The 14,948-nt window shown below is 33.3% G+C and overlaps 1 protein-coding gene across 1 annotated transcript in view; it reads left to right on the forward strand.

The window, feature by feature from the left end:
• Positions 1–12,685, forward strand: part of MED30 (mediator complex subunit 30) — a 19,563-nt gene extending 6,878 nt beyond the window's left edge. The window contains exons 2-4 of the mRNA XM_017882705.1: positions 1,078–1,236; positions 3,136–3,240; positions 12,300–12,685. Of these exons, the coding sequence (XP_017738194.1) occupies positions 1,078–1,236; positions 3,136–3,240; positions 12,300–12,395 (360 nt within the window). The 3' untranslated portion in view covers positions 12,396–12,685. The remainder of the gene's footprint in view (positions 1–1,077; positions 1,237–3,135; positions 3,241–12,299) is intronic.
• Positions 12,686–14,948: the final 2,263 nt, after the last annotated feature.

Consider the following 14,948-nt stretch of genomic DNA (forward strand, 5'->3'; position numbering starts at 1 on the left):
TTTTTTTTTTTTTTTTTTTTTTTTTTTGCATTCCTACCTCATGTGTTTAAAAAAGAAAAAAAAAATGCAAACTGAGGCTTAGAAAGACTGGACTGATTGCCTAGCTATTAGATAGTGGATAGTTCCTTTGTTTTTAAATCACCTGATTCAAATCCCCAAATAGGTATACATGTGAATTCCTACAATTAAAATGCCTGAATACTAGAAAATGTGGTACTCTATAAATATTATTGATTCAAGTATTAGGGTGATGCCACAGATCAAATTGTGGGAATGAAATATTCTATGGCTGTACAGAGAAAGATTTTGTTCATGAGTTTCAGCAATGCACAAGTACATATTTAGTTATAAATTCTAAATAAATAGTAGTCGATTTTTGTTTACGTCTTTTTTTGTTATTTCAATATATACTTTTCTTCTCTTGATAAAATTCCTGAATTAAAAATAATATCTAAGACAGAGTTATGATCATAGCAGTTACTTGTAATAATTTATTAATGGTGTTCAAGTATAGGTGGCACCCATAGCTCCTGCTATTGATTTTTTAAAGTAAAATTTTAAATGACAGGTTTATATTTTAATGTGTGTTTTTAAGCATCTTAATTATCTTATCAGAGTTAAGGTATTTTGAGAATATTTTTGCAACACCTACCATATGTTCTTCATTTTCTTCCACTAGAATATCTTAAGATTCACTTTTTTGTGTGTGTTTTAACTGTACATTGTTTTAACTTCTTGGTTGAGGTCAGCAGCATGCTGCATTTATATAATAGTAACATTAAAATTGTACATTCTTTTAAAGTTACACTTCAAAATTAAAGGGGAAAAGTATTTCAAGTCAGGGTTTATCACAAAGTTTTTCTAGGTCTGTTTTATAGCAGTGAAAGAGTATGCCAAGTTGTTAATAAATGGGCATGCATTACTCTTACATTCTTAAAATTGAACTTGATCGGTTGTGAGGGACAGCTTACATCTAGGCATTGCCTAAAAATTGTTTCTGTTTGTTGGCTTTACTTATAGAAAATCTTGATTTTTTTTTTCATTACTTTATATTTTATTCTTTGTTTTCCTGATAAGCTGCCAAATGGTGTCACTTACCACACTGGAACATATCAAGACCGGTTAACAAAGCTACAGGATAATCTTCGCCAACTTTCAGTTCTCTTCAGGAAGCTGAGATTGGTATATGACAAATGCAATGAAAACTGTGGTGGGATGGATCCCATTCCAGTCGAGGTAATTTTTTGTGATAGAGGGAGGATGAATATAAGGTGTGAATTAGTGTCAAGACAGTTACTCTTTTTTCTCTCTCTCTTGTTTTAGCAATATTTCCAGGTTTTGAATTTTATTGGTTTTCCTTGGGCCACAGAAGATGAAAATGTGATATATATGCATAAAATACTACTATATTTTTACATTAATAATTTCATGTAGACTTTGACAGGCTTATAGTAATTTTGTTGTTAGGAAGAAATAGTTTTCTGTGGCAATTTTATTACTGTCAGTGTCTCCTTTTAATTAAGTCAGTGATATTTTAGTAGGAATTTTAATAGTATATACTTTTAAGGTGGTTTTCATGAAGTACTTTACAGATAAAATATTATTTTTATTATTATTAATTTAGATTTTATATTTGGCCCAGTGGAATCACTGTATTTTAAAAAATGTACTCTCTAAATTTCATCTTGGGTCCCACCTATTTAGTTAATTAGATATACATTTCTATAAGTAACCCTTTCCTGTTGACAAATTATTTCTCTGCAACCAAAGGAAGCTGGTAAAAGATGACCAGAGAAAAATTAAACTGCAAAATGCCTAAAAGAAGGGGTCAGAGATGTGGGAGAAAGATCAGAAATGTGGCCTGCATTGTCAGATGCTACAGAGAAGTCGAGGAAAATCAGGAATGAAAACTGTCCAGTAGATTTTGCTAGACGAAAATTGTTGGTATATTTGAGTAGAGCTTCAGTGAAATGGTAGCAGCACGAAGTCTGATCGCAGTCGGGTGAAGATTATGCAGGAAATAAGAAGCTGGAGCCGGCAAGTGGATATCAGTCTTTCAAGAAGCTTTGAAAAAAATAAGAGAGGAAAGCAGTAGATGAAAGGAGAGATGAAATCAAAGGTTTGCAAGGGGAAGAGGAGCTTCCCCCCAAATAGAAGAGACAGGAACATGTTAGAATAATAAAGGAAGAAAGCTGTAGGGAGAGGTTGGGAGAAGGGTGTATAATGAAGACAGGAGGGCAGTCAGGCCACAGGGATGGAGACTAATCGTCTTCAAGAGGAAGGACAGCTCTGCATTGAGAGAGAGAAAACAAAGAAAAGGAGAATGTAGACATGGGTGAGTTTATATATGTCCCAAGAATTTTAAGAAGTTTTATCAAGTGAATCCTAGTTTTACCAGTCATTTACCTTTGGCCTATTCCTGCATTGGTAATACACAATAGTAGAGGCTAGGTGATTCCTGAAGTCTGTCCCACTTATGAGGTAAATTCCATCACTAACCGTGCATACTTAATTATGATTCTGCTAGAAGTTTCATTGCTATATAAATTTGTTTCTCCTACAAAGAAAAAGTTCTCACAACTGAAAAAACTTAAGACATCTAGAAGTTTGCATAGACTCTGAAGTTTTAGTTTGCAAGTTAATGACATTTTTATAATACAGATCTGCGAAGTTCTTTTCTTTTTATTACAGATGAAGGAAAGCCTGTTTTATCTATCTCAATAGACTACAAATCTCTTAGGGGCAGGAATCACATCTTGTTTGGCATTAGTTTTATAGTGTTTCATAATTAAATATTTGCTAATTGAATGAGTAGGGTTTTTTTAAATTTTCATTTTATTTTACTTTATTTTATTTTTTGTTACTTCTCCCATCTTCCTGCTGGAAGTATTGTTTAGTTATACATGACAACCAATGTTATAAAGGCTGTTTTGCAAAAGAAACCTGAAAGGGTATTGTGTAGAATGCATTGAAATGGTCAACTATTAAAGCTCTTATTTCAGGCTATCACCTGAATTGAAATTTATTTTATACAAATAAAACTATAAAATTGACTTTAATCTGATATATTCTCTATGCCAGTGATTAGAAAACTTGAATTATATTTTGACTTTTAATTTTGTTAATCATTCCCAGCAACTTATTCCATATGTGGAAGAAGATGGCTCAAAGAATGATGATCGGGCTGGCCCACCTCGTTTTGCTAGTGAAGAGAGGCGAGAAATTGCTGAAGTAAATAAAGTGAGTTGTTAGTTTTTACATTTTATGTTTTAGAGTTATTGATAAAAATTACTAGGGAGTCTGATGTAACTCCAAAACATAATTTGAATTATCAAATTACATGAAGTCGTTTCTGCGGCAAACTTAACCTATTTAGAATACAGCGAAGAACTGAAAGGTAAGCAGAAATGCTGTCTGAATAGTCAGAAGAGAAATTGCAAAATTCATTTGATAAAGCTCTTAGAAGAGCTCCTTAGATAGTTAGTCACAATCCATTTACTTTTTTCTTTTCTAGGCAGAATTCTATCTTTCTAGCTTATAGCATTTTTGGAGCAGCAAATGATAAAAATTTACAAATATGAAATGTGAATGTCTCAACACCCGAATAAAAAATTTAGAGAACTATCCCAGCATTATTCTACTCCATCCCCACCAAAAGCTTCTAACTGGAATGTATTTATCACTGAATACTTTCAGAAGTTCGGAAGATAATGTTCAAATAGTTCTTGTGAAACAGAGAGAAATAGGGAAAGGTGTCCGTTCATTCTGTGGTGGAAATGTGGCCCCAGCTTAGCAAAATATACCGGAGATAACACAGTGAATAAAACTATCAGCTTCACTCTTTCACTGACAAATATAGATTACCCCTTCCTGAAATTCTTAATTCTAATTAAAAGAACTCACCAGTGTATTAATAATCCACCACAAGCCAAAGAGTCTTCTGAGTTATATGAAGATTTTGTAGTTCAATTTGTATGTATAATACATGATGTCAGTAGACTACCTTGGAAAAAGATTTTCTCACATGTCAAAAAGACATCAGATAAAATTCAATACTGTTGCTGATTCAAAGGACACTTAAAACTATTAGCAAGACAGTGTTTTTTCTTTTTTTTTTTTCTTATCTTTTCTTTTAGATAAATAGCCAACATTTTCATAAGGTGAAATATAGAAGTATCCTTCTTAAAGGATACTTCTTAAAGGATTAAATACTCCCTAGTAATTTCACAAGCATGAAATAAGATGCTTTATACCACTATGTTTAATATTATTTTAGAAGTTATAGCCAGTACAAAAAGACAGTGGATAAATGACAGTTGGGAAACAGGAGTTATTATGTATGAGCTTGTTAGAATGATCAAAGAAACTCAACTGATGAACAACTAGACTATAAGAGTTCCGTAAAAGGGTCTGAGACAGGACTGATACCATGCTCTTATAATGCTGTAAACCTGTTAGATTATAAGATTCTATTGACTCTTATAACAATTAATATTTAGTAGATAGGAATTATGTCAATCATGTGTGTGAATAAACTTATTAAGATACATAAAGGAAGCTTTGAATGATTAAAAGAACATATAAAGTTCTTGGATGAGCAATACATATTATAAAAACACCAGTCTTGATTACCTCACAGTTTTAATACAGTAACAATCCAAATCCTAATAAGAAAGCACGCAAAAATAATAGGATTGTAGTGCAATACAAATCAATAAACAGATCCAGATAAAACCCAAATGGGATTTTTTTCTTGAAAGTATACAAAAATATCAAAAAAAAGTTGATAAGTATGACTAACAAAGCAGAATTCTTAGCTTCAAAAATTAAACTGTAATATGAAGCATATTATACAAACAGTAATTAGGTGTGTAATACTGGCACAAGAATAGGCAGATTAGTAAAATAATCTAGCCAGAAAAACAGCCTTCTCATTATACATGAGAATTTAATATGACAGAAGACGGCTTGTGTGAAAAATTAGTCTTTAGAAATAGAAACTTTGGGGCGAAATTAAGCTAGCTTTTACATTACACCATATATCAAAATGAATTTCAGAGTTGAAAATAAGACCTGCAAAACAAAATATTGGATAATTTTTTAAGTATTTTAAAACTCAGAAGAAAGGAAAAAGATGGATAGATTTTATAAAATAAAATTTTGCAACTTTTTTAGAAGGTGAAATACATATTTAGGAAACTATTTCCAAAAAATCTGATTGTAATGAATGACAATCATAATAAAAAAGTCACAGTAAAAAATTGGTAGAGGGTGAGGAAGAGATTGGGGACTTTTAGTTTAGATCTTGAAAAATAACTGGTATTTGATAGTCTAGATATAGGAGACATTCATTTATTAAGACGTGTTATATGTTTCTGTTGATAAAATATGTATTACCTCAATAAATGTGTTCTGCTTATTTTTCTCTAATATGGATTTTTTTATAAAATATAATTAAATATGTATATAAATAAAACACCATTATAATAATAACTTTGGTTTCAGAGTACCACATGTGTAACTAATGTAAATATAGTTTGTTCTGTACCATAGAGGATTTTATAATATTTTGTAAAAAATAAAGTTGTGCAAATTCAGAAAGATACTTTTTCTAAATTTACATGTCTCTTCAATTTTCATGAAGTTTCTCTTTTTTCCCAATATGATAACTTAGAAATAACGTGTCTTTGACTTTTAAAAGTTCTCTTTTATAATCAAAATATGGTAATTCTTTGGCAGCATGTAACCAAAAAAATTCTTACTAGCTACTGACATAGAGTTTTGTGGATGTTAAGTAAAGGAGATAATTGAAACAAGGATGTGATGTATACAAGGGCTTCTCTCTCCACATGAGGATTTAGCTCTCTGCAGCCTCTCTCTCCTGGACCGACCTACATAATTGTTTCCCTCAAACCTTTCAGTGCAGTTATATCATATTTGGGATTCAGTAAATAATCTGTGTCATATAATTATGGCTTCATAAGTATTGTTTATTGCTAAACCACATAGTAAACTAGGGTCACATTTCCTTGGTTGAATAATGTTTTGTTTTTCTGAAGTTAATTCTTACCTCTTTAATTTTCTAAAATTTTAGTTAGTTTTTTGTGCATCTCAGTACGATTTTCTAATTTTCCACAGACAGAATCATTAGACAGTTTCGTGGTTCTTATCCCACCCTCCCAAGTTTTCTTTGGTCTTATAGGTCTGGATGGAATGCTGGCTAGGCCTGCTTTTTAGCTCTGGGACTTTCCTTCACCTCTTCTGTTGGTTTCACTATTTCTTCAGCTCATGTCTTCCTCTTTCTTGGTTTTCTTCCTTGTTGGTAATGTGCATACATCAGTGACTTCTTTAGAAGGAATGCAGACACTTAAATTTTGAGTCCTTACATATTTGTCCAGTTCATAGTTTGGCTGGCTATAAAATTCTATGTTGTAAATTACGTTTCCTCAGAAATTTGAAGGCATTCTATAATCTAGTGTAGGGTTTGGCAGACTTTTTCTTTAAATGACTAGATAGTCAATCTTTTAACCATTCCTCTAGTTTTCATCCCCAGGGCTCAGCTAGTGCCTCTGAGATGGTCTGTGTCTGTGGTTCTCCATGGTGGATCAGGCCTATTCTCAGTGGCATCCCTCTTGCATGCCCAGGCCTTCTCTGAGTCACTGACCACTCCCTCTTTACTTTTCATCTTAAAATTTACCTTGCATCTGCTGTTGTGTCCTTTCTAATCACTTTTCCCTGCATCAGTTTATAACTTTTTTTATTCCTCTCCTGCCACACACTCAGTAGATACACAATGTTTCTGAAAGTTTGTGTATGCTTATGGAATAAAAGTATTTTAAATTTTTTTCCCCATTTTTACTTCTGACATTGAGATCTCTTCCTTTGATTAAATGACTTGGATCTGTTCTAAGTGCTTTTAACTTCAGTATAAAACGTGTTTTAGTTAACGTGATATCAAACTGATGGGTTATTACAAAGAGAAAAGAATCGGCTTAGGTATTTTAAATAAACCAGGTTTAAAGCTAAACTCTATTTCTGTGGGAATTGCTTTTTAAAAGACAAGTTAGAGGGAAAGTACCTTCTTGAGTATCATCGGGAAGAACTCATTTGATGACCTCATAACTCTCTTTGTATGAATTCTCCTATCTATATTTTGAGAAAGCACTGAAGGATTAGGTGGTGGGCAGAGGGAAAAGATGGGAGAGGGCTAACATTTGGTTAACTTAAATTTAAATCACAAATAGAGAAGGAAGAAGAGAATAAAATTAACTGCTAAAAAGCAAACAAGTAGTTTTTTTTTTTTTTTTTTTTGGTTGTTTTTTACCAAAAGGGGTTTTCAATTCATTCCTTTAAAAAAATTATAAATGTGAATTAAATGTAGCATATTCTGTTAATAGAATAATCTTATGTACAGTTAACACTAGCTACTGACATAGAGTTTTGTGAATTTTAAGTAAAGGATATAATTGATACAAGGATATGATGTATAAAAGGACTTTCTCCACATGAGAATTTAGCTCTCTACAGCCTGTCTCTTCTGGACCCACCTATATAATTGTTTCCCTCAAACAATTGTATTTCATTCTTTTCCTTCAACTTATTTAAGCTCTGTGTCTCCATTCTAGAATATAAGATTAAAATATATGATTAAAATGTTTAATTTTTAAAATATTGAGCTCATGATCCATTTATATGTATATAATTTTTTTTTTTTTTTTTTTTTTTTGAGACAAAATCTCACTCTGTCACCCAGGCTGGAGTTGGCTCACTGCAACCTCTGCCTCCTGGGTTCAAGCGATTCTCCTGCCTCAGCCTCCTGAGTAGCTGGGATTACAGGCATGCATCACCATGCCCAGCTAATTTTTTTGTGTTTTTAGTAGTAATGGGATTTCACCATGTAGGTCAGGCTGCTCTCAAACTCTTGACATCATGATCCACCCGCCTCAGCCTCCTAAAGTGCTGGGATTACAGGCCTGAGCCACTGCACCTGGCTGATACATCTTTTTTTTCTTAATGGCACACACACCTGAGGGTGTTTCTCATAGTGAAAACTGGCTATAGATGATAATGTCCTGATCTGATTATTTAATCACATAGATGCTATTAAAAATAAACAGTTCATTGATTGATCTGACAACTATTTATAAATAACTACATTCATAAACTTAAGTTTTTGTCAATTATGTTAATCCATATTCTTATGTAAATATAGGTTTGCTTTTTTTTAGTTCATGCAGTTAGTAGGTGATAGATTTTTAAAGTTCACAGAATCTTAGCTAGTAACACTAAAACACTGAAAATACTTCTTACCTATTATGGTGTGGAGTATAAAATGCATAGTTTTAATAATGGCCATTATTAAATATCTTTTTTTATACGAAGAGGAGTTATTTAAACAAAAAAAATTTTGAAATGATTGCCAATAATTTTTGTTTACTTGCATGTTTTTTTTCCATTCGTGTAGGTTTGGGGAGAAGCTTTTTGATTTGGCGTTTGTTATTTTTTCTTCAAACATGAAAATATTTAAATACTTGTGTGCCTGCTCTCTGCCAGGCATTGTCCTCAGTACCAGAATTTCTTCCATGAACCAGCTGGATGTGTTATCTGCTATATACTCATTTCACATGAGTGGACAAGTTTCTTCTTGGAGAACATAAGACTCCAGTGGAAACAAAGCAGCACTTGTTTCATGTTCCCATTTCATGTTTTAATGAATATTTACAGAAACAAAAGCATTGTGCCATATTTTTAATACATTGGCATTTGGTCGTATTAAATAACTAAGTTGCTTTATAGAGCTGTGTAATCTGTAATAAAATTATATTCTTTGCATTCAATTAAAATATTCAGAATTTTATTACAATGCATATCTTCTTTTTGTTCTATATAAGCTACATAAAATAAGTAGATTTATATACCCCTCAGTTGACCCTCACTTAGTCATTTTCAAAACATTATCATATCATTGTGTACTTGAAATTGTGCAGAAGAACATACTGATAGTGTGTTTACTATTTAGTCCTTATGGTCTATCTGGTTTCTAACAATGCAAAAACCACCAATAACTATCCTGATGCCATGAAACTTTGAGGCACACGATTTGTAGTCAGTATTTGATGTAAATCATCATAAGACAATATGGCTGGTTTTAATAGTCAAATTCGTGGTTTATTTAAATACTTTCATTTTCTCTTAATATATCCTGGAATCCTTAAGCTGAATACCCAAATAAAGGATGGATACTTGTTTGAGACCACATTTTTTAGGTGCAGGCGTGTCCAATCTTTTGACTTCCCTGGGCCACATTGTAAGAAGAGTTGTTTTGGGCCACACATAAACTATACTAACATTAATGATAGCTGATAAGCCCCCCAAAAAAATCTCATAATGTTTTAAGAAAGCTTACGAATTTGGATTGGGCTACACTCACAGACGATCGGGGCCACATGCGGCCTGCGGGCCACAGTTGGACAAGCTTGCTTTGGGGGCATCAGAATGAGTTTTATTTTGCTTAAGGCTATTTTCTTGATGGGAAAATGAAATTGAAAAAGATAGTAGGTAGTATTTACTACCAGATTGACATAATTGAGTCCATGCATTTAGAAAGTAAAGCATTTTTTGTCAAGTGTCACAGCTTTTGTGTGACTATTACATTACATGGTATGAGTTAGCATAAACATTTTTTAAGTATTTAGTCTACTTACACATTCACCTGTTAATGTACGAAATTGGGCACAGCTGATGGATTTTGAGAATAGCAGCTGTCAACCTCTGTTAAAATCAATCAGTGGCAAGATATATATATTAAATCCTATATCGTGTCATGAAAATTTATTTACAGTTTAGCCGCTAATAATGTCAGGTTTGTTGTTGATCATTTTTATGACATGTTTTGACTCTGGATATTTTATTTGTATGCTAATTTTTTAAATTTAAAACATTGTGACATCTTTGAGAAATGCTATCCCAAGAGCCTTATATGTTAATTATTTAAAAATTTTCTGTTCCCTAGTGTTGAATATTATCTTGAAAATACCCTACACATTCTAGTTCTTACTTTTTTAAAAAACAATTATGAGGCTTAAATTAAAAAGAGTACCAGAATGTATGTTTCCAAATGAGGATTCTTGAAAGTAGTCTTATTGGTAGGTTATGCATTTATTTCAATGGTGAAACCATTGTGATAGCCAGCTGCAAGCCCTGAGTTGATATTGATTATAAAGTCTCTTTTTAACCACCCAGATGACCAATTGTCATCTTACGTATGGGTATGCAGAAAGTACAACTGGCAGAGACCTTAGATTTTATAATCCAGTTACATAAACGAGAAAACCAAGGAGAAGGAATTTGTCAAAGATCAAATACCAAGTTAGAGGCAAAGCTGGAACTGGGACTGAGATTGCCAGCCTCCCAATATAGCACTTTTATATTCCTCTGTTTTGCTGCTACTCTTGATTGCTGGCAGAAGTGTTGGTTTCTTGGTCTCTGTGATGAAAAAGACTTTATAGGCTTGGTTATTCTTCATCTTTCCCAGCAATTTGAATCAATTTTGTTAGATATGTACAACCACTTAAATAACAGACTATCACATACTCATGATAACAGAATATAGAAGATAGGTCATCTGAAAACTTGTACAAGGGAGACTCACTAAAAATACCAGCAGTTTCTGTTTCCTGAAGACTGTTAGAGTGAGCTTTAGAGTCAAGCCCTGTGTACTGTATAGTCATGTTTTTCTCTGACTGCATCGTGCTAGTTCTCTTTTCTAATGTGAATTAAATTTAGTTATGAAAGATTATTAAAGTCTCTGTAAATTGATTTTCTATTTTCCAATAAGAGTTTCTTGGGCTTTCCTTTTAGCCACCTATTTCTTGTTACTTCCCTAACTCTGAATAGAAGCAATACAAGCACTTCATTGATTTTAATGAAATCAAAATTAAGATTTTAGGCCTCTTTTAATAAGCATACACTAATTTATCTAGAGGTTGTTTAATATAGTGTCTTAAAATTAAACGTATTATCTCCAAATGTAATGTTTCCAAGGGGTTATTGAATAATAGTGATTATTATTATAACCAGTAAACACTCTGACCAGAAGTTCTCTATTTCTATCTTGTTTTATCTAAGCAGACATTTACCACATAGGATTTGAAGAAAGAATGTTTAAAAAGAAGTTTACAAATCTTAGTCAAGTAGAATCCAAGTATAGAGATACAGAGACACATGCCGTGCACATTTCAGGCATTCAGCAAATCTTAGTAGAAAAGATTGCATTGGGTGCTCTGCCATTTGTCTTCAGTTTTTAGAATTAGAAGGAGATTGCAATTCATGCTACAGGCAAACAGTGATTTCTGCCACACTTTTGAAAGACTGATTGCATGAGGCATTGTATTTTTATTATATTTTATTTTCTATGTCAACAGTTTACATTTTGTGCCTACCAGTAACATTTGTTGAATGTTTACTTATGTGTCAGGCACAATTCTAATACTTGACATGAATCAGATCATTTAATCTTCATAACAACTCTTATGAGGTAGGTTCAATTATTATTTCCATTTTTCTGAGGTGGAAACTAAAGTACAGGGAGGTTTAAAAAGTAGGTCAGTGTTATAAGTTTCATAGTGAAGGATCTGGCTGGGTGTGGTGGCTCAAGACTGTAATCCCAGCACATTGGGAGGCCAAGACGGGCAGATCACTTGAAGTCAGAAGACCAGCCTGGCCAACATGGCAAAACTTCATCTCTACTAAAAATACAAAAAAACTAGCTGGGCATGGTGGTGGACGCCTGTAATTCCAGCTACTTGGGAGCCTGAGGCAGGAGAATCGCTGGAATCCATGAGGCTGAGGTTGCAGTGAGCCAAGATTGTGCCACTGCACTGCAGCCTGGGGGAAAAAAATCATAGTGAAGGATCTGAACGACGTCCAGAGATCTGGCTCTAGAGTATGGGCTCTTGACCATTCGGTTATACTGCCGCTTAGAAAACCTGTATGCTTATGTTTTAAAACAAATAAATGTTTAGCTGATTTATTTATTTATTTATGGTGGAGGTGGAAGAGTAAGCAGGGCCTGGGGCGGGCCTGGAGCCATAGACCTCTGCAGGCTGAATTTTTAGAATTCAGGATCCCTGTCAGCGAATATTGAAGGCCAGAAGAGGGTTGAGACCATCTGCCTTATAGGGTTATTTAGCTCAGTTTCTGTCTGGATCATTACAGTCCTAACTTACGACATTTTAATCTTCTAACTTCATGGTCTATATTTCCTGAAACACTTTTGATAAATTCTTTTGTTTCTACAGAAACTCAAACAGAAGAATCAACAGCTGAAGCAAATTATGGATCAATTACGAAATCTCATCTGGGATATAAATGCCATGTTGGCAATGAGGAACTAAGCTGATATTTAAATTTTCTGCTTTACACATGTTATACCGTTGTTTTTTTCCCTCAAGTATTTTTTTCCCTGTGAAGAAGGTTATTTATCTGCTTTTATTTTAGTCACTAAAACTAAAGTTTGTATTTTACATTGTGATTTTACATTAAAATATTCATTAACTTTTTTTAATGCTATTAATCTTATGAAAGATTATTGTAATAAATTTTGATGGGGTCTGTATTTTGGTTAATCTTCATGAATTGAATAATTGTTTTTTTAAAGCAAAATAAAGCTTTTTAAATAAGTTTTTAAATTTGATTAATGGATTTACTCATTCCAATAAACCTTTTAGAAGAAAATTAAATATTTAAATATTTCTGCAGATAAAAATATCAAATACAGTCTGTATACAAATTAAAATTAAAGATATGTTACCATTTCAGCTCAAGTTTTTAAATTCGGTTTTATTGCCAAGCCAATTAAAATGTATATTTCTATGAATAGATGAAAATTTATCTTTAACATATTCTTCAAGTGTTTGGTCTTAAATGATCTGTCTCTAAAAGGAGAGAAACTAATGATCTAAGGACAACACAAATTGAAATCACACCTGTGTGCTTATCTGCTCTAAGCTAAGAAGCAATCACCTAATTTTTTAGGTATACCCTAAAGTAATCATAAGTGTGTTTTGGAAACAGTACATGTGTAGGGATTTTAAATGAGATACTTCTATATGACAGGTGATTTTCTTTTTTTTTTTTTTTTTTGGCCTGTAGACAATCCTGTTTAGGTCTCCCTGTGGGAGCTGATCTCTCATATTACAAATAATATATTCTCAAATAAAGAGTTGAAGTCTTCTCAGAAAGGACTTTTCCAGCTTGATTCAGAAGGCTTTTCCTATCTGGCCTCAGTTCTAACTCTATGAAAAATATTGTTTGGGCTTTTCCTATAAAAGTTTCTCTGGAAGCTAACACAGGAAACTGTAATAGGCATCCTCTGGGGAGGGGAAGTGGGTGGTTGACAATCAGAATTAAGAAGGCGCTGACTTTTCATTGTATATAATTTTGTACCTTTTGAATTTTACAGCATGTGCAAATATTGGCTATTCAGAAAATAGGAAAATATTTTTCATTTTAAGTTATGCAGATTCCCACCTAGACAGAATGCAAGAAGACAAGACAAACCATGCAAGCATCTTTAGACCCTCCAACTTTACATTTGTCAGAGCAGTTCTGAGCAAGCCCAGTGTTAGATGGGGCGCTGACTCTGCCTACAGTGGGAAGCTCTTCAAAGGGCAGAAGGAAAAGGTGTATGAAGCTCTGACAAGGAGAAGAAAAAGGACTAATAGTCTAACCTACTGTAGTACTTCTTAATATCTAAGTATATTCTAGTTTATTTGCACATGCAGGGTTTTATAGGTTTTCACTGTATATTCTTTGCACTATTATGAATTTAGTGCACTATTGCTGGCTACTCTTGTCAATTTAGTATTTTGGTATTGATGACTTCTAAGACAGTTCTAAAATGTTCTAACCTAATGATTTTGTTTTAACTATTACTCTCAACTACTTCGATTATTCAAGGTGCCACAAACAACTCTTGGAGGGAATGTGGAAATTGCGTTCTTTTGCCTTGGTTCTATAAGGAATATTTCTACTGTAGAACAATAATCAATGCAACTACACACCGCTACAAAGCTATAGCAAGTTCTGAAAGGGTATATTCGCAAGTCAGAACTGACATGGGTTTACCCAGTTATTCACAAATCTACTTGGGACCAATTTGAATGCAGCAGGGGTTATTAAATACATGAACCCTACAAATTCTCAAAGTTTTAACTTTTCTTGAGGGGAGCATACTAATATATTGAGGAGCAAAGAAAGGTGAATTCAGTTGTAATATGTTCCCTTGGGCAAGTAAATCTCTGTTTTCTCATCTGTAAAATGATGGGTGAGACTAGATAATCTCATATTCTATGTTAGAATTTTGGTTGCAAATATTAGAACCCAATTCTAAATGGCTTAAGCCAAAAGGGATTTCTCAGTTCCTGCAGTGAGAAAAGATGCTAGAGAAGAGCTCACAGAATAAAAGAAAATGGCAGGAAAGAGGGCTTCAGGAATTGGAATCAAGTTTCAGTGCCCTCAGGATTCTGTGTCCACCTCTAATTTTAGTCTGTCTCTGTTTGATCCATTCTCTCTCATTGTAGATCGGCTTTCTCCAAGTGATGGGGAAAATGGCCTTCCACTGTCCTTTTACCTTGCTGTATCCTGAGCCCAGAGCTAGGTGGCTTCTCCAACTCTAAATTGAGAAATCCTAGAATGAACTCTAAAAAGTTTACATAATATAACCAACCCATGGACCAATGATAGTATAAATAAGTACTATGATTAGACTAATCCAGGTTATAAGCGCATTCCTGTGGCCAGGAATTGGCTATGGGAGTTATGGAAGAGTGTACTGTGCAAGGAACAAATATTAGAAAAAGGGGGGCCAACCAGGAAAATTTGCAAAATAAAATCCACAAACAAGGGCAACCACAGTCCACTGTTGTTCTTTCTTGGTTATAATACTA

This window comes from Rhinopithecus bieti, unplaced genomic scaffold, assembly GCF_001698545.2.
Source record: "Rhinopithecus bieti isolate Rb0 unplaced genomic scaffold, ASM169854v2 scaffold_788, whole genome shotgun sequence".
NCBI classification, from domain to species: Eukaryota; Metazoa; Chordata; class Mammalia; order Primates; family Cercopithecidae; genus Rhinopithecus; species Rhinopithecus bieti.